We start from the raw sequence: 21,003 nt of genomic DNA, 5'->3' as shown, positions 1-21,003 counted from the left end.
ATCACTGGCTAAAGGAAGAAGTTTATTTATGTATTTGTATTTTTTATCCTAGTAGTGAAGCTACTATTCTGGGCGGCCAGCACAACGAAACATTAACCCTCCCCAAAAAAAACACAGACAGAGGGGAAGATACCCATCCTGCAAGGATCAGCTGAAGCTCTGGCATGCACATTCTATAGTCCCCTAGTGCCTTTTCAACATCACAAGGCATCATAAGGAACTAGGAATAGAGCTGGTTGCTACATGCCCTTCAGCCCAGCATGCCATATGGGGCAAGGAAGGGAGGGGAGCACGAGCATTATCACTCGTGAGTATCCTTGCTACAGAAGCTTTGGCAAGAATGGCACAGGGCCTATAAAAGACATAAAGAATACTGGCACTAAGCATTCTACAAGTCTTAGCAGTTAAGTAGGACCTAGAAAAATTCCTATGAGTGCTGTAGTAAAACCAGTGCAGCTCTGTGGCCTGCACAGCTGCTGATTTTTTCATCCTATCTCTCAGTTGTCATATTACTTGGTAAATTAAATTAAATTAAAAACCCACTCTGTGTCTCACTGTCTTTCTAGAGCATTCATGGGGGGGGGGGCTGGAGAATCCTTAATAGGGTTTACTACAATGTCAAGATAGCCTGTCTTAGCCAAGAAACATAATACGGTCAAGAATCTACCACATCTCTTATGTGCATTTGTATGTGTGTGCATTCACATACATACATGAATGAATTCATACACATGAACACAAAAATACTTTCACCATACAAGTCTGGCATACACCTACTGCCTGACCTACAGGGGACAGGAAAAGTAAACAGAGGCGAATTTCACATTCTTGACATTATCTCCATGTCAATGCTTCCCAACCTTGGGCCTCCCAATATTATCGCACTACAACTCCTAGAAATCCTGGCCAGCACATCTAGTGATGAAGGCTTCTGGGAGACAGACAGACAGCCCCTAGTCCTTTTTGAAATCATTATGATAAAGTTCTTATTGTTGTCTGAATGTCTGACGTTTTCTAGATTGCATCAAAATATGGACACGGAGAAAAGAAACATAGGAGGCAAGGTGGGGGTAGGAGTGGATGGAAAATAAAATGGTAAGAGCTCCATATCCCATAATAACTTTTCCCTTTCACATACAGAAAAAAAATGCAATCTTCACTTGGGAGACCAGATGTAGAAAAACCTGAGCTTACCAAAGCACATCAGCTTCCAGTATTTTAATCTTGTTATTGTAAAGAGACAGCCTTTGTTTTCACAAACACATCTTGTTAAATATTTGCTACACCTGGATTAAAAACATCCTTAATAATTGACTGCTAAGTGTTTAATTCATGTACAATGATTGCCTGATTAACTCAAAATGAAAATTTAATTTGAGGCACTTCGAGGAAGAAAAAACAAAGCCGGCCTTTTCTCTTCTCAATATTCTTGATAGGAAAGAGATGGGGATTTTTCCTTTCCCATTGTCCCTATGGAGGTACCCTCTACCCCGCATCCCACACATGGAATCCAATTGAGCCAGGATATTTTTATTTTTAAAAAATAAATTTTGGAATGGGAATTTGTGCACCTGTCCTCAGACTCTAGTTTCTCAGTGTCATTCATTCATATCACCAATGCATTCCCACCTTTGACAAAATACTGCCAGGAAACCATTCTGTTCATCTGGGCCTGCATATTACAATACAGTCCTTTCTTCTGGCATACTACTCAAGCTCTCAAGCTAGTTCAGATACCTTATCCCAAACAATTCTATGGGGAAATCTCTTTAGTCATTCAAATAAAGAACAGGGTGGCTTTGAAATGAACCTGCAAGTATTGGCAGAACAATACATTACAAAAAGAAACATCAACAACCATCATGAAGCTTTCCAAATTTCCAAAACTTGAATTCACCCTTCTTATGAATGGCTAAAAATAGCTTTGAAGGCTGAAAAAAAGGGGGGCCCTTGAAAATAAGGCCAGTGATTCTCTTAGGTTACAACTACTGGGCTTTTGAAATGGGCTTTTGTGGTCTAAATAAGGTTGCTTGAGGTCAGGGACAGCTGCAATATGTCATTTGGTGCAATGTGGATCTCAGATGACCCTATTTAGTCTAGCTCCTTCTACTGTCAATTTTCAGTATCATGAGGTGGCTTAACAAATAAGCAACTTTAGGATATCAGCAAACAGAATGCTCCCTTTGCTTTTCTGTGGAGGGGTAGGGGAAGTCTTTCTCGCTTTTCTTCTTCTTCTTTTGCCTGTGATAGACTATTACTGATGCACTGAATCACTTAAATTAAATTATTTTTTCTTTGTCTTGTGTATATTACCAATTAAAAAACAGCCCACAGTTTTGATTGGCGCTTCACACAAGGCAAAGAAAAAAGATTTTTAAAAAATAATCTAAGTGATTCAGTGCATCATTGATGGTTTAGCAGAGGCAAAAACATTTTTTTCACATTTTCTGCATTTCCACAATGGAGCAAGGGCAGGAGAAGTGTTCAGTTTGCCAATATGCTGAAGTAGCTTGCTTATTAAGCCACTTCACAATACTGTACTGGAAATTGCTGTGTATTAAACAGTTGGACAAATGCCCATCTGATCAAGCCCTTACAACTTTTGAACAGTTTCCTTCCAATTACCTTTTACTCTTTGTTGAATGGTTGGGATGGGTCACTGTTGTCCATCCATTTTCGTCAATATCAGTATTTCTGGAAATTATTACTTCAAATGTAAAGTTTAAGTTTTCCCAACATCTCTCCTACCACTGTTCAGCAAACTCTTTCTGTTTGTGTACATCATGATGAAGAAAACAGCAGCAACAACAAAGTACAAAGGGTGAATTCACCCTTCTGCTGAATACACTTTTCTTAAATCCAAAGAAGTAAAATTAATTAAATCTGATATCTAAAATTAGCTATTAGTTAAGCTGTATGTTTGTATTAGCCTTTTTTGGTCCAGATGGTCATTATAGCACCAGAAGCATATTTTGCTAATGATGCTTCAGGCATTCATAAAAAACTGATGTTATTTCTACTTGCCAAATTAATATGCAGATTACAACTTAGATACTCCTTGGCTTTCATAAAGCCTGAATGTCTTTGCATCGTATTTTGGGCTCAAAAAAACCAGATAGTTTATTCTAAAATGGATATTTTAAGAGCAAATCTGTTGGGAATGGTATATTTTGAGATGAAATACTTTAAATGTACACATTTAAAATATAAGCTTTTGAGTAATGGTATTTTAGATGGCACATTTATGAAAAATTAGCAACTTTAGGATACTGACATGGATCTGATTCATCCCTCCATGTGTTTAATAGTGGTGTTCCTTATATGTGGAGATGGGAATGAACAAGAAAACTAGTGGTTTGTGATGGTTTGTGGTTAACGTTGTGCACGGGCCTCAATGTGGAGGTTTGTTCCAGTTCATTGGCATGGCACCACAGGTGGCCTGCACTCCCTTCCTCCACCCCACCCCCCAGCCAGTTCCTCCATTCACCAGCCAGTGTATGCTGCTCTCCTCCTGCTCTTTGTGTGATAGTCCAGTCACAGCAGGAGCTTGTGCTTCCTCTAGCAGCTGCCAACTCAGATGAGGAGGCAGGGCAGGGGTTCCTGCAGCGTTTTGAGTGGGTGGCTGATGGAGGAGGTGGAGAAGGGAAGCATGAGCTCCTGCTGTGTCAGAATGATTGTGCAAAGAGCAGGAGAAACGCAGCGTGCATCAGCTGGTGAGTAGGGGAGCTGGCCGGGGTGGGGTGGGGTGGGGTGGGGTGGGGTGGGGTGGGGGAAGGGAACGTATGCCACCACACTGGTATAAATTTCTGAACTGAGGTCTGTACCCATATGTACTCATGGTTTGTGGTTACCCATGTGATGGGTGTCAGGCTAATGCAGTAGCCAGCTCCAGGAAGGGAAGCTGGCTGACTGCCTAGGCGCATGTGTCCACCTATCGGCTGGGCGGTGGGCACAAAGTGGGCCCAGCTCCTGAAAGAGAAGCCAGCCTGCCGACTCTGACACTGGTGGCGGCAGCAAAGGAGGAGGCAGGACCAGGTAGGGAAGCAGTGGGGCAGTGGGAAGATGGCAGGCAGCAGGGCCGGACTGGCCATCTGGCAGTTCTGGCAAATGCCAGAACGGCCGATGGTCAGAACGGCCAGTTCCTGCCTCGCGGCCTCCCCGCCGCGGCTCTTCTGCCGCCGCCGCCACCGGGCACCCGGCTTCCTCCGCTCGGCTGGCTGGCTGACCCTCCCCCGGGGAAGCTGCAGCCACACCTCCCGGCCGGCCGGCCCCACTGATGGAAGAAGACCCTCCCGCCCAGTTCCGAGTGCCCCCCCTCTGGAAGAGGGCAGGGCCCCCTCCCGCTCCCCCCCTCACCCCCACCCCCGAGCCCCCTCCCTCTCCTCCCACCGCCCGCTGGAGGAAGACCAGGGCCGGGCTCTGCCGCCACTGCCACCGGGCCCGCTGCCTGCCTGCCTGCCTGGCGCCGTCGGGCAAGGACGGCCGAGGGGTGTCAGCGGAGGACCGGGTAGTGCCCAGCACCCTTTCCCCCCTCCCCCGTGGCCCTACACCTTTTCCTCCGTGGGAGGGGGCGGCAGAGGAGGGGGCGAGGCAGCGGCGGGCCCCCGTGCTCCCTTTCCACTCCGCCCGGAGAGCGCGAGAACCACCGCCGCCACCGCCGGTCTGTTGCGCTGGGCTCCTTCTCCGCCGAGGAGCCGCCACCCCTCCCTCCGAGGCCTGGCCCGGGGGGGCCGCATCCGCCCCGCTTGCCCGGAGCCCTGGCCCGCGGGACTGCTGGCGGCATTGGCCGAGGCATCCGCGGGACCCCAACGCGCCACTGAGCGAGCGGCCCCTTGCCCGGCTCTCAGGGGCGGCTAGAGACTCTCGGCCTTAGCAAACCCCCCCTCCCCTCCCTGCCTCTGGCAAGCCGGCGATCCACGCGACCCCCGCCTGCCTCCCCCCGCTCCCCGCCGCTGCCCCATGGTCCCCGGGCCGTTCCCGGGAGGGATTCGGAGGAAGCGGCAGGTGTCCCCACAGCTGGTGGGCCTGTGTGCTCTAAATGCCAGGGCCGATTTTTGGTCCCAGTCTGGCCCTGGCAGGCAGGAATCCATTTTGTCAAAGCAAAACAAAGTGCCGGGGGGGGGAGAGAGAATAGGTTTTGATTTGTTTTGGCAAAACAGGATGCCTGAACTGGGTTGTGAACCAAACTACAAACCAGCTGAATTCGTCCAATTTTATGTCGTAATTTTATTTGTGCCTATCTCTACTTATAAGGCCATATAGCATCAAGAACATTCTAGTTATAGAATATTCAACAAATATATAAACCACTGTGCACAAAATCTCAGATTGGATGGGACAGAGTTTTCTTTGAGTGTTGTGACTGAAAGCTACAAAATCCAAAACCCAACATAAGGCTCTTACAACTTGTCCTTTAACCTTTTCCAAATTGTTCTAATCATTTTCAACCTGCAAACCTTTTTCTACATCTTGATTTAAAGGTTAGTAGGGCATAATCTTGCATTGACACTGTCAGCTAGCTATTCCTTATTTAAAGTGTATATTATTAAGTTGTTTCACAGTATTCTAGAAGAGATCTGAAGTATTCACCCACCACTATAGCAAATATATTGGTCATTCTTTATAATTAAAAAAATACAGAAATAGGTCTCCTTTGTAGTTCTTAATCTAATATCCTGATAAACAGCTCCAAGCTATTTTTTTAAAACACACACACACACACACACACACACACACACACACACACACACACACACACACACACACACACACACACACACACACACACACACACACACACACACACACACACACACACACACACACACACACACACAGAGGGCATGTGATCCATTTCTAGCAACAAAATCTGAAGTTGGGTAATACTTCTATTGTTTGTTTCATGCCATCAAATAGTTTCCAATTTATGGTGACTCTAATAAGGTTTCTAAAATGTGTGAGATGTTCAAGAAATACAGTAGTTTACTATTGCCATCCACTAGTGAGTGTCCATGATGAACCAGAGACGTGAACCCAAATCTCCTGAGCACAAGTCTGAATCCACTAATCACACTGACTGTCAAATGGAACACTAAAGTGTGAGAAATAAGACAAACCTTTGAGTTCCCCATAACTCTGCATCAGTCAAAAATAGTTAAACCTGGTGATAAGGCAAAGAGTAATAATGTGAGAAATGTTTGGTTGGCAGCCTGGTTTCAGAAGCTAAGGCACCATGCATCAATTTTTGAACTACTTTGCCTTAAACACAAGTTTTATACCATCTTTGCTTGATGGAGATTTTTGGGAAAACTTGTAGGCTCGTCGTCATTGTAACTTTTTAGTTCCTCCAAATATAGAATATTCAAACTCTGGAAAAAATGTCCCATCCCCCCCCCCATCCCATCTAGGCTCTGAGACCTTTGGGAGAGATTCTTCTCTTCCTCTCGGAGGCATATTTGGTGCGGATGTGAGAGAGGGCTTTCCTAGTGGCTACACCACACAGCCACAAGACTAGAGCCTCCTTCTATGGGAGGCTAGGCTGTTTCAAGGACAATGTATGCCTTCTAGGATATCAGCAAAAACCTTTGTATTCAGACAGGCTTTCAACACTTGACCAACTTAGTTGCTGAGAAAATATCTATTAATGTGTGGCTGCCCTCCTTTTTTATTGATATACTTTCAGATTAATTTTTAATTTCATCATTTGCTTTTTTGTATTTTAATATTTTTAACATCTTGCATTATTACTTGTACTTCTTTTCAATCGAGTTGTGAGCTGTCCTCAGCCTAGGTTTTGGGAGCAAGGTAGGATAATAAACAAACACAAACAAATAATGGTTCAAGTCTAGCATCTCTCTACTAGGTAAAGGTAAAGGTTCCCCTTGACAATTTGTCCAGTCATGTCCGACTCTAGGGGGTGGTGCTCATCTCTGTTTCCAACCCATAGAGCTAGCGTTTGTTGGAAGACAATCCTCCATGGTCACGTGGCCAGCACGACTAGACATGGAATGCTGTTACCTTCCCACCGTGGTGGTACCTATTTATCTACTCACATTTTGCATGCTTTTGAACTGCTAGGTTGGCAGGAGCTGGGACAAATGATAGGGGATCACTCTGATGTGTGGATTCGATCTTATGACTGCAGGCCTTCTGACCTTGCAGCACAGAGGCTTCTGTGGTTTAACCTTTAGCGCCATCACAGCACTCTACTACTGAAGGAGAAATAGGGAAATATCAAGCTTCCAGAAAGTACTCTAAATTGCTACTATATTCTTGTCTGTGTGCCTACATCTTGACTATACACACTGTATTTAAACATGCCATTATACAGCTGAAATAACTATGGGCAACTTAGTGCTTCCAAATTTTGCCTAAATTATAAAATAGAAGGCAGGTTTTATTTTCCCCACAGTAGATTAAATATCCCTTCGTGTCTGTCACCAGCAATGTAGTGGTAATTTTTAAAGTGTAGGTGCTTATCACGACTGTCCTTGTAATCAGTGTCCCTTCTGTACGAGGAGAGTCTAAATGTGAAGGCTGCAGGATCAGGCCATATCAACAAATGAGGAACAGGTCTTTTGTAAATGCTCTTAAAGACTGTTCAAGACTAAACCGCCCTCAAATAGTTTGTGTTACAACAACGATAGCTTGTAACAAACTCACAGCAGAAAAAGCCATTTCTCTCCCAGCTGCTGTGAAGACTGGAGCTAAGCTGAGAGATAACAGAGAAGCCTAAGGATTGGGGTTGACAGAGGATTTCAGAATCTTTTTTTCCAAACAAGTTCTGGGGCTTCAACTGTGATCAATCGAGAGTCTGCACCACCCTTTGCCTCACATTCAACAAATATTTTGAGGGTACTCCAACATCTCTGGGACTCCTGGCATTGTCCCTTTTAAAAAATATATCCACTAGAGGACTTAAAAAAGAAATATATTCAGTTTTTGAAAGTACATTTATATAAGAAAAAAAATTCAGAATGTGGTCCTCTAAGGTCAAGGGATGAGTGAATGTGGCCCCTGGACCTCTGGAAATTAACCACCCCTGATTTAGGGTGTTTCATTGACTGCACAGTTTAACATTTATTTCTTTAGAATCTCACACCCACTGGAGTTTATCTGGAGGTTAAACCATAACTCTTATATATGAATTAAAGAAAGACGTTCATCACACCATACATGTGTGACTCTGCTCACTGGGAAGTGACAAGATTATCTATGCCTGCCCACTCTGCTTAGCTGTGGCACAGATAATCTTGTCACCTCCCAATGCCTGTTTCTTAAATGTTTACTGTTAAGAAAATATCACTTTTTGTACCTTTTGTATTTCTATTGCCCTCGACTCCCTTCCCACACCAACACACGGGTGCAAGTATATGCCCACTTAGACAAAACTCTGCACATCTGGAAAAGTGGGGTGCAATCCATGAAAGCATATGCTGAATAAAACTTGTTGGTCTTCAAGATACCACAAGATTACATCACTATTGACATCACGACCACCATCAGCAGCTGCAGCACAACTAGTCCCTTTGTTTTGAAGTTCCAGCTCATTTGAACAAGTAGACAAAAAAAAAGATGTTAGGTCATATATTTTATACTGGTAACAATGTTTTGACTGATACAAAATGCAGACATGAAGGTGGGGGATATTCTTACCAGTTATATTGCAGTAGACCAGCAATGGTGGAAGTGGACCACTTGCATCGGGATCAATGTGGAAGAAACCAGATGTTTTCCCTTGGTGCCGATAGGCTTCACATGATTGCTCATAAACAGCTGGAAAGAAAAGAAACAGCTATTTACAGAACACACTTTGGATGAGTATTCCAGGCAGTGGGACAATATAGTTCTGTGTCGTAACTCCCTATCTCACTGCATGGTAGCTGCTTCTACATGGGAAGCCAATTATCAGTGTTTGACAATTAAGGAGTGAAGCTGACCTTCTCGTACATTTGCTGCCTCTGCATCCTCATGTAGTAATTGTTAAAGGTACACTATCTGCATGGCCAGTCAGTACTGGTCTCCCCACATGGTTGCAGCTGTGAGATTACAATTTGACCTATCTTGCAAAGTTTAAGCTTCTGCGTGAGAAGCTACTGAGAAACCTTTTCAGCAGTCTGGAAATTAACCATGGAAATTGATCACTGCAACAGATGTTTGAAAAGAGGAGCTAAAATATTTTGAATGTAAGCTGGAAAAGTGCAGTGCCCTGGCTTTCCTGTTCCACCTCCTCCAGGGTGCTGTCCCTGAGTGGGCACCTGCCAGACACCTACTTGTCCAAAGGATAAAACAACACAAACCAACAAACAGCGGTTTGTGCCCATCTATAGTCTGTAAATCTTGCAACCTAATTTGAGATGTTCAAATGTCCATATGAAGAACAAATGACTGCCATATTGTGACAAAGGTATAGAAATCTGTGAATTTTGGGGGGGATGTGTGTGATGCCTTTGCCTAGATTGGACGTGAGGGCACTGTGCCATTTCATTATCATCATCTTAAACAGCTCTGAGGTTTATTTTAATTTTTTATTTTACATTTTTTTTCTTGACAGAAACACAGCCCATGCCATGTCAAGAGACAAGGATTGAGTTGCTTTTCTTTCATTAAAACATGGGGTAGTCACTTGAGACTTGTAATTGACTAATAACATTAAACAAGATGTGAACATTGGAATAGGGGGATAAGAAAAAGGAAATAAAAGGGGCAATGAAGTTGAGGTTGACAAAGGGGTAACAGTTGAATTACAAACGGAAAATGCTGGGTATTCAAATCTCTGAACTGCAGACCCCTTAAATAGCAGTGGGGCGATGTTTCTCTCTCCTTTCCTGTACCTATGCAAACTAAAATTAAAATGGCCTTCCTTATGGGTTTGGCTCAGACTTCTCAGAAACGGTCAGCTACATATAATTAATTCCTTTTTTCCAAAACATAAAATTACCTTATATTATGATTAACATAACATAAGAAGATATAATGCTCCTCTATTTGAAGCATCCCCTTCACGGATTGTTGCCTTGTCGTGGCGAAGGGGCTTGAGTAACTCAGAGAAGCTATGGGCTATGCCGTGCAGGGACACCCAAGACGGACAGGACATAGTGGAGAGTTCTGACTAAATGCAATCCACCTGGAGTAGGAAATAGCAAGCCACTTCAGTATCTTTGCCAAGAATGCCCCATGATCAGAAACAAAAGGCTAAAAGATATGATGCTGGAAGATGAGCCCCTCAGGTCAGAAGGCATCCAACATGCTACTGAGGAAGAGCGAAGGACAAGTACAAGTAGCTCCAGAGTTAATGAAGTGGTTGGGTCAAAGCCGAAAGGACGCTCAGCTGTGGACGTGCCTGGAAATGAAAGGAAAGTCCGATGCTGTAAAGAAAAATACTGCATAGGAACCTGGAATGTAAGATCTATGAACCTTGGTAACCTGGATGTGGTCAAACAGGAGATGGCAAGAATAAACATTGACATCCTGGGCATCAGTGAACTAAAATGGACAGGAATGGGCGAAGTCAATTCCGATGATTATCATATCTACTATTGTGGACAAGAATCCCGTAGAAGGAATGGCGTAGCCCTCATAGTCAACGAAACACTGGGAAAAGCTGTAATGGGATATAATCTCAAAAATGATAGAATTATTTCAATACGAATCCAAGGCAGACCTTTCAACATCACAGTAATTCAAGTTTATGCACCAACCAGCAATGCTGAGGAGACTGAAACTGGCCAATTTTATGAAGATATACAACACCTTCTAGAACTGACACCAAAGAAAGATGTTCTTCTCATTTTAGGGGATTGGAATGTTAAAGTCGGGAGTCAAGAGATAAAAGGAACAACAGGAAAGTTTGGCCTGGGAGTTCAGAACGAAGCAGGGCAATGGCTAATAGAGCTTTGTCAACAGAACAAGCTGGTCATTACAAACACTCTTTTCCAACAGCACAAGAGGAGACTCTATACATGGAAATCACCAGATGGGCAATACCGAAATCAGATAGATTATATTCTCTGCAGCCAAAGATGGAGAAGCTCAATATAGGCAGCAAAAACAAGACCTGGAGCTGATTGTGGCTCTGATCATCAGCTTCTCATAGCAAAATTCAAGCTTAAACTGAAGAGAGTAGGAAAAACCACTGGGCTAGTCAGGTATAATCTAAACCAAATCCCTTATGAATACACAGTGGAAGTTAAGAACAGATTTAAGGAACTCGATTTGGTGGAGAGAGTACCCGAAGAACTTGGGATAGAGGCTCGCAACATTGTACAGGAGGCAGCAACAAAAACCATCCCAAAGAAAAGGAAATGCACAAAAGCAAAGTGGCTGTCCAACGAGGCCTTACAAATAGCAGAGAGGAGAAGGGAAACGAAATGCAGGGGAGATAGGAAAAGTTACAGAAAATTAAATGCAGACTTCCAAAGAATAGCAAGGAGAGACAAGAGGGCCTTCTTAAATAAACAATGCAAAGAAATAGAGGAAGATAATAGAAAAGGAAAAACCAGAGATCTGTTCAGGAAAATTGGAGATATTAGAGGAACATTTTGCGCAAAGATGGACATGATAAAGGACAAAAATGGGAGGGACCTAACAGAAGCAGAAGAGATCAAGAAGAGGTGGCAAGAATACACAGAGGAATTATACCAGAAAGATCTGGATATCCCGGACAACCCAGATAATGTGGTTGCTGACCTGGAGCCAGACATCCTGGAGAGTGAAGTCATGTGGCCCTTAGAAAGCTTGTCTAACAACAAGGCCAGTGGAGGTGATGGCATCCCAGCTGAACTATTTAAAATCTTAAATGATGATGCTGTAAAGGTGCTACATTCAATATGCCAGCAAGTTTGGAAAACTCAACAGTGGCCGAGGACTGGAAAAGATCAGTCTACATACCATTCCCAAAGAAGGGCAGTGCCAAAGAATGCTCCAACTACCGTACACTTGCACTCATTTAACACGCTAGCAAGGTTATGATCAAAATCCTCCAAGGTAGGCTTCAGCAGTATGTGGACCATGAACTCCCACAAGTACAAGCTGGATTCCTAAGAGGCAGAGGAACTAGGGACCAAATTGCTAACATGCGCTGGATTATAGAGAAAGCCAGAGAGTTCCAGAAAAACATCTACTTCTGCTTCATTGATTATGCAAAAGCCTTTGACTGTGTGGACCACAGCAAACTATGGCAACTCCCTTAAATGGGAGTGCCTGACCACCTTATCTATCTCCTGAGAAACCTATACGTGGGACAGGAAGCAACAGTTAGAACTGGATACGGAACAACTGATTGGTTCAAAATTGGGAAAGGAGTACGACAAGGCTGTATATTGTCTCCCTGCTTATTTAACTTATACGCAGAATACATCATGTGGAAGGCTGGACTGGAGGAATCCCAAAATGGAATTAAGATTGCTGGAAGAAATATCAACAACCTCCGATATGCAGATGATACCACTCTGATGGCAAGAAGTGAGGAGGAATTAAGGAACCTTGTAATGAGGGTGAAAGAGGAGAGTGCAAAAAACGGTCTGAATCTCAACATAAAAAAAAAAACAAAGATCATGGCCACTGGTCCCATCACCTCCTGGCAAATAGAAGGGGAAGAAATGGAGGCAGTGACAGATTTTACTTTCTTGGGCTCCATGATCGCTGCAGATGGAGACAGCAGCCACGAAATTAAAAGATGCCTGCTTCTTGGGAGGAAAGCGATGACAAACCTTGACAACATCTTAAAAAGCAGAGACGTCACCTTGCCAACAAAAGTCCTCATTGTCAAAGCCATGGTTTTTCCTGTAACAACGTATGGAAGAGAGAGATGGACCATAAAGAAAGCAGACCGCCGAAGAATTGATGCCTTTGAATTGTGGTGCTGGAGGAGGCTCTTGAAAGTCCCTGGACTGCAAGGAGAACAAAACTATCAATTCTAAAGGAAATCAACCCTGAGTGCTCACTGGAAGGACAGATCCTGAAGCTGAGGCTCCAATACTTTGGCCATCTCATGAGAAGGGAAGATTCCTTGGAAAAGACCTTAATGCTGGGAAAGTGTGAAGGCAAGAGGAGAAGAGGAAGACAGAGGATGAGATGGTTGGACAGTGTCATCGAAGCAACCAACATGAATTTGACACAACTCCGGGAGGCAGTGAAGGCTAGGAGGGCCTGGCGTGCTGTGGTCCATGGGGTCACGAAAAGTCGGACACGACTGAACGACTAAATGAAACGATTTGAAGCATAACTTTAAAGTTACTTTTGAAATGTGTGTGGCTTCACTAAATCACAGTAGAGGAATATTACACAGTTCATGCATTATTTTCTGCTAATGCTTTTTGCTCCATTTGGGAAAGGACTTAAGGCAACGAGTGTGTTTCTCACCATGATGCAGCAGCTTCCAGCATTCAAATAATTTTCCAAGAGCAACTATTCAAGCTTCTTTTGGAAAAAGGAAGAACGTTAACTGGTTTGCTGGACTTGGGAACTCTGGCTATAACATTACTTCTAAAAAAGTAACATATTCTAAGATCTGGATGTGAGAAACACACATTATAATAATATTGACATTTATCTGTCTTGTTCCTTGAGTTTGCATTTGTTGGCTCTATAAACCAACTATAAATTGCTATTTTGCCTTTGTATATTATATACATACTCACTTGATTCCATTTCAGGAAGATGGAGTCAGCTGTTACCGTAATACATTAATTTGAGTTCATTAGCCATAACAGCTTGCTTACTATTGTTGTTTTCCCTAACTAAGTGCTAAAATGCACACTCTGGCACATGTAGCCAATTGATCAAGATATGTCTGCCTCTATAGGAGTCAAAAATATTTTGCAAACATTTTGCAAGCATGAAAACAAACACAGATGTTTGCCCTTTGTGATAAAAGAATAAGATTATTAGTATTGCTGTTAACATACTGCAAAGAAATTGGAGATCATTATTCTCCTTTCCAAGGTCAAGTCTATATTTTTGTTGCCCTGCAATCTGTTATACAGTGTATATGCACTTTAAGCTTTCTGTACAGATATTCCTCTTCCTCTTCTTATGATTTTTTAAAAATCTAAATAATATTGCCAACTAGTTAAAGAATTTGAATAATAATCAGTGCTTCTTTTTATCTTCAAATTAATATCTAAAGTTTTGCACGAGTTTTACTGGATATAATTTTTTTGGATTAATGTTCATTGAGGCTGCTCTAATTAAGAAAAAAATACATGATTGTGCAAAATATACAAGAGAGTGGAAGCACAATCACCTTGTGGATCAGTTCTCATCCATTTCTCTGTGTACAAAATTCTGAATTAAGACAAGCTTGTTAGTGATGTGGGATTCCACAATGATTCACAGCAGCTTTGGCTCAGAAGTAAATGGAACTATGTCTCCTCCCAGCTGGAAAAATAGCTTAACTATATTTCAAAATCAAACTGAAAGCCTCTTTTATCCCACAACCCATTACCCTGTAATCCTGAACTACTTTCCTTGTTCCCTCTCAAAGTTATCATATGCAAAGCTTGATGGTTAAATGCAAGGAGCTGAAACTGTCTCCCATAGCAATCATGGTCCTTGGGAATACTAAGGATAAATAGTCCCCATGGCCATTTTAATAAATTGAATAATCTCTGAACTGCAGAGCTGGAAGGACCCTATGGATCATTGAGATCAGCCAATATCAAGGAGGCACAGTGGGGGAATCAAACTCCCAACCGCTGGCTCCTCAGACAGATGCCTAAACCACTGAGCTATTCAGCAGCTCTGTCTTGGGGTATTCCTACACAGTGTGCCAATTACATACCGCAATTCAGTGAGTTACCCATGCAGTTCAAGGAAGCACTCTAGCAGAGAATTCTAAGTACTTCACCAATCTAAAAATCTCAGGATTCCTCAGTGTGGAGTCATGGTAGTTAAAGCATAATTAAACTTGTATAACTATGTAGTGTAGCTAGATATTTCTTTCTGTTTTCTTTTATTGCTGCTTTTCTAGAAGAGGGCAAAGCTCTCCTCCCCAGATCTAAAATAGCACGTACAAATTGAAAAGACCAATCTTGCTTATCTTGAAAGATAACGGTTGGTCCCACCCATTTTTTGGAAAGAATATCTAGCAGAATGCATTCTCCCACCTAGATCTATCTGAATCACTCGCTTTAGCCAGGATGGGTGGCTGAGGGGCCTAACGCCGAGGGAGGCCAGGAGAGGAAGAACAAGAAATTAGGCCTTCTCAGCAGTGGCCCCTTGCCTCTGGAATAATCTCCCCCCAGAAATTTATCTAAGTCCCTCGCTAGATGCTTTTAAGAGCAACCTCAAGACCTGGTGCTTACCTCCTGTCAATATCTAATTTATTTATTGCCATCTTCAATTGTATTAACGTTGTTGTTTTGTTTTATTTTATTATTAATTGGATTGTTAGCCACCCAGAGTAGATTTGGTCTAGATGGGCAGAGTATAAATTAAATAAATAAAAAATGAATAAATAAATTGGGGCTGCAGGGGCTGAAATATTGATTCTCAAAAAAGGCCTTTCTGAAGGGTAAAACCGTGACATTGTTATAAACTGAGCATGCATGGCACATGCATACCAGCAAGAATATTTCAAAGTAGATACATTGTTGCAGCTTTCTGGGTCAAGAAGGGAGATGTTTAGAATGAAATGAAAGGTCACGGAATTTTTAAAAAAGATTATCTTTCAAGAAAGTAATGGAGTGACAATCTTCCCAAAAGGGAGACATTTTGCCATATATTTCTAGCATATAATTTTGTAAGGAATATTCAAAGTATTTCTGCATTACAGGTGCACATCAGATTTGTTCCATACCTGATTATTTTCAGACAACTTTGTCTCACTATTTCTGAGACCAGGATCCTGACACAAATTTTCAAAAGGGGAATCTGGGCCCATCTGAGTTTTTGGCCTTGTTAGTCGGAACGCAATTAGCTAACTCTCAAGAGATGAAGTTTATTACTCCTTCTAATGAAACAGGCATTGGTGCTGGCAAAGAGATTCTGCAATCTACAATATCATTATACATCAACGTATGTGTCTTCTTCCCACAATGAACTAAAGTGTAGGAGGAGACCTTATGTAACAGATAAAACATATGCATAGCAGTTTATGGACTCTTTACACAAGAAACAGGAAGATGCCTTATATTTCTGAAACATGGGTCAATAGGTGTTATTGGATTATATCTCCCAGAAGCCCTAGTCCACATCGTCAATGGCTTCTGAAAATTATGATCCAACAGTATCCGAGGACCCAATGACTGCCTTCTAATGAGTCAGAATATTGATCTGTCTAGATTGAAACTATGACCTCTAGCTATCAGTTACTCTCCAGGGTTCAAGTCTTTCACAGCCCTGCCTGATAATGCAAAGATCCCAAGCCTCGGTCCTCAGATGCTTTTAATATACAACTGCCACAATCCCTAAATATGGGGTGTACTGGCTGGGATGTTTGAGAGTTGAAGTCTTACAACATCTGAGGAGAGCACATTGCATTAGGAACTGATCTGAGAAATTTACGCGTGCAAGGCATGTCCAATGCCACTGAAAGATAGCTCTTCCACACAGACTGAGGGAATACATATCACACATAAAATGGATGGATGCATATGAGGGTACTCTATGGCATTGGTCAATATCCTATTGAGCATCTGCTGAGCAGGAAATTCCATTAGTACAGTGACACAAGAAATATGACTAGCCCAAACATTGATGTTGCACAAGTGGAGGGTGGTGTTTTTTTTTGTTTTTGTTTTTTGTTTTGTTTTGTTTTGTCTTTTTTAGCATGGAGATTTTCACCTGCACAACAGCAATGCCTATGCTAGTGGTGCACTCCCCTATTAATATGCTGGCAGGACTTTCTGCTCAGCAGATTTTAAATGGTAACCTGGCATCTGAATTTCCTAACATCTTTAGTGTAGGACAACCTACATTTATGTTCATCAACAGACAAACGGAAACAAGAGGGTTAAAGGAGTAAAACATGCTAGATTCTGTGACAGAGAAATTGTTGCTCACCACTGGCTTCTTCAATCACCTTGTTCGCCAGAGCAATCATAAAATTTCTCTGAATTAACAAGGGGAGATGTGAAGCCCTACTCATTAGTAATGGAGGCAGATGGTATCATGTAATATCCATGCCAACAAAAGAGCCTTTTAGAGGTTATTGCACAAATTGACTGAGTGAAGAAAAACATATTCTGAAAATCAAGGCATGCCCACTTGGCTCAGAACACCACCAACCCTGCCCCAAGTAAATGTTCCTATTTCCAAAGAGATAAATTTCAAGAAGAAATGAAGGGGGAGATTTCCTTTTCACGTTTTTGAATATTCACACTTCCCAACATCACATTTTGGGCCCATGCTTGGTTTCTTTCTCCTTGGCTTCTGTCGCTTCTGTTTCCTTGATTAGTTTTCTGGCAGCATGTACCATAACATCCTGTGACCCTGTGATAGCTACAGGCAATGAGAATGTGCTTCTCAGTATGTTTTATTCAGAGCCTTTCAGGAAGTGTGTGTGGTACATTCTGCACAAGGCATTACCCACCGCCCCCAGTGTGCGTGGTGGGGGTGGAGGAGACTGCTCGTGTTAAAAGCTACAACAAATCAAAATCGCCTTCTAGAAAATGAGCAGCCCTAGATTTTCCCTGGAAAGTGCCAAACAGATTGTGAGGGGAGGACCATGTCCTCATTCTGAATGCTGGGATGGTCTCACTGTCACTTTTTTCCTCTAAGCTACTGTTCATATATATTTGCAATGATTATTTTTTTAAAAAAATATTATGGTTTTTAAAAATGTGTGATGGAGGATTGTTCCTCCCCTTACTTCTTCAGAGAAGGATGAGCAACGCAGTATAGCACACACAACTCTACCTGTGTAAGTCACTAGAAGTGGGTAAAGGAATCGATAGATCATTTCTAACAAGTAAGAAATAAATTAAAAAAAAATCTTCTGGTAACAGAGAGAGCAAAAAGCTGCAGAGAAGAGAGAAGCACTGAGCAGAGAGGGTGACCATTTGTCAACCACTGCTCAGTTGTAGTTTCTATCCAATATGAAGAGATCATTAAAAGACCACTTGAAGGTAAGGTGTATCAGTCAGAGGACTGAATAGGGGTGGGATGTCTCCTGCCCTTTACATCCGAGCCTGAACGTTTTATCTATTTTCTCAGTCCATTCTTTCCTTTTGTACTTGCCATTTCCACTAATGATATCAACGTCTGCCACCCAGTTGACTAGGTGCAACTGGCTTTGTCCTTGATTCCTCCCGGTCTTTTTCGCTCATATCTACACATTATGCTACATCTCCTAATGGAACAAAGATACAGCCTTGCCTCTGCATCCTCCCAGACAAAACTTTAGTCAATTCTTTGGTCATCTCCAGCCTGACTACTGCAGCTTTCTCCTTTGTGACTCTGACCTGTCATTCACCTTATTATTTACAGCACATGACACTCAGCTTTTCAGGACTGAATTCCTGTTGATTCCTGTCTTTCCATCAAAACCTTTTCTACCTCTCCCTCATTATTTCTCTGCTCTTGTATTCTGATTCTAATTTCCCCACAATACTTCCTTCTTCTTTCAGCATCTTCACCATTAGGTGACCAAACCTTGCTTGCTCCCCAGATAAATCCTCCCTTAGCTGTCCTTTATTTATGGAAGAGGACACAGTTGCTTCTCATCCCTTTCTCTACATCTTTCACAAAGACCTCTTTTTTCCTCCTCTCAGGTCAGCTCCTTAGTTCTCATTCCCTACTTTAAATTAAGCATAAGTAACAATGGAACAAGTAAGTAAATGAAACAATTGAAAAAATTGGCAGTAGCTGAACACGCCCTGAAACAAGCTGGTCATTAAATCCTATTTCAAGACACAGAAGTACTGGACAACACCAGCATTCATTATGTTAGACTACAGAGGGAAGCCCCTGAAATCCAGAAACACCAACACATCTTCAACAAAAAGAAGAAAAACTAAAACTCAACAAAGCCTAGCTCCCAGCACTAAAAAATACAGCCTGCAAAAAGGTCAATGAACTCTACCCAGCCACAAAGACCAGTGATCACTGCACACAAAAGACTAGCCAATGACACCCATCAATCACAGTGACAAATCATTTCCCTCATTACTAAGCACCCATAACAAAAAATACCCTGATCACAGGAAACACCCGATGTCCTGAAAAGAACAAAAAACCCTTATCCCACAGCAACAAATACTCTGTACAAGAACACAGACAGAATTCTAGCTCCTGTCCTCTGAAGATTCCAGCCACAGAGACCGTCGAAATGTTAGGAAGAAAAACCACCAGAACATGGCAAAACAGCCCAAAAATCCCATAACAACCATTGGATCCTGGCTGTGAAAGCCTTCAAGAACACATTAAATGGAATGAAATTAAGTTGCTCTCCATTTCCCTTTCTTGTTTCTTCTGGCATGATCTGAAATTTTGAATGGTCAGTTCCTTGTATTTCTCTTTGTAATGTGCACAATAACATAGCAACAAAATAGGACAATACAGGTGGCTGAGAATTTAATTTGGTTTATTTGTTAATCGAAATTCACCCAAGTTCCCAACTGTCTTTAAAGGGTTAGTGGAAAGCATTTGAAATTTTAGAATATCTGATGTCACAGAAAGTACACCTGATAGATTTATCCATCCCCAATTCTAGATTTCCTCCCTATTTCATGGAATGTTCTGTAGGCACAAAGTTGTTCTCCAAGAGGCCGCATCTACACAAGTGGTGTTGCAAATGTTCATTATAAATTACTTTTTTGCTCATATCCAGATGCCCTAGATAAAGAATTCACCAATCTGTTATTATTGACAAGTTTCATCGCTCTGAATAGTCAGGCGTAATTAGATATTTATGGAATTATGGGTGCTAAATAAAACGTTATTTCCGGCAAACCTTGGGAAGAAGGCTTCTCCCTCTCCTCTCACTTTTCTAACAGCAGACATGTTAAGAGGCAGTGGTGAATTTAACAGAAATGACTGTCATGCTCGCCCTTATAATACAATTGTCATGTTAAAAGCCAAAAAGAAATGAAATCTGTACTGTAGAAAAACTGACTTTGACAGGCCCCACTATTGACAGACTAATAAAGTCCCTGCTGTGATGTTTTGGCATGACAGATGGCTCATTTTCTCCTTGTTAAAAATACACATTTACTTATATGATACCCCAAAAAAGAGAAAAAAGAAAGAAAAAGAAGGAGAAGCACAGTGTGTGTGTGGGGGGGTTGTGTACAAATGTAGCTTTGACAAATTCTGAGCATTACAGTTTAAAGTGAAATGTCGGATATATTTTCCCTATCAAGTTGTACCTTTTCAAGGGGCACTTTTGTTAGTCTGATACATGAGATGGAAAGAAGAATCTTGTGACACCTTGAACACTAGCATTTAAGCAAATTCTGTTGTTTATATACTGCCCCATAGTGTTGAAAGCGCTCTCTCGGTGGTTTAGAATTTAACTGTGCAGGCTACGTGTTCCCCCACACCCAAGTGACTTGGGTACTCAATTTACCAACCTTGGGAGGATAAAAGGTTGAGTGAACCTCAAGCTGAGCCACCAAACGCAGGTCATGAACAGAGTCCTCACTGCAGTACAGCAGTTTAACCACTGCACGACAAGGCTCCTTTTATTGTGACAAAAAACATTTATACCAGGTTATTCCATGAAAATGTACATTTTCATGAAGCTGTGAAGAAAGAAAATGGTGTGGAACTCTCCAACCCCACAATGGGTCCTTTATATCCCATTTGGCAAATGTAGGGATGAATTTTATTTGAATGAAGAAAAGGGAAAATAATAATAATTAGTAGACATGGTCTAGAGGGGCGGGGTAAAAAGTAAGTAAGTAAGTAAGTAAGTAAGTAAGTAAGTAAGTAAGTAAGTAAGTAAGTAAGTAAGTAAGTAAGTAAATAATAATAATAATAATAATAATAATAATAATAATAATAATAATAATAATAATAATAATAATAATAATAATAATAATAATAATAATAATAATAATA

At 41.9% G+C, this 21,003-nt stretch overlaps 1 protein-coding gene across 1 annotated transcript in view; it reads right to left on the bottom strand.

The window, feature by feature from the left end:
* CNTNAP5 (contactin associated protein family member 5) overlaps positions 1–21,003 on the bottom strand; it is a 491,198-nt gene that overhangs the window by 170,744 nt on the left and 299,451 nt on the right. The window contains exon 12 of the mRNA XM_020805439.3: positions 8,656–8,775. Coding sequence (XP_020661098.3) covers positions 8,656–8,775 — 120 coding nt within the window. The remainder of the gene's footprint in view (positions 1–8,655; positions 8,776–21,003) is intronic.

Source organism: Pogona vitticeps, chromosome 1 (genome assembly GCF_051106095.1).
Source record: "Pogona vitticeps strain Pit_001003342236 chromosome 1, PviZW2.1, whole genome shotgun sequence".
NCBI lineage: Eukaryota > Metazoa > Chordata > Lepidosauria > Squamata > Agamidae > Pogona > Pogona vitticeps.
Note: the sequence above shows the minus strand (reverse complement) of the source record. Positions and strands in the feature narration are given on the sequence as shown.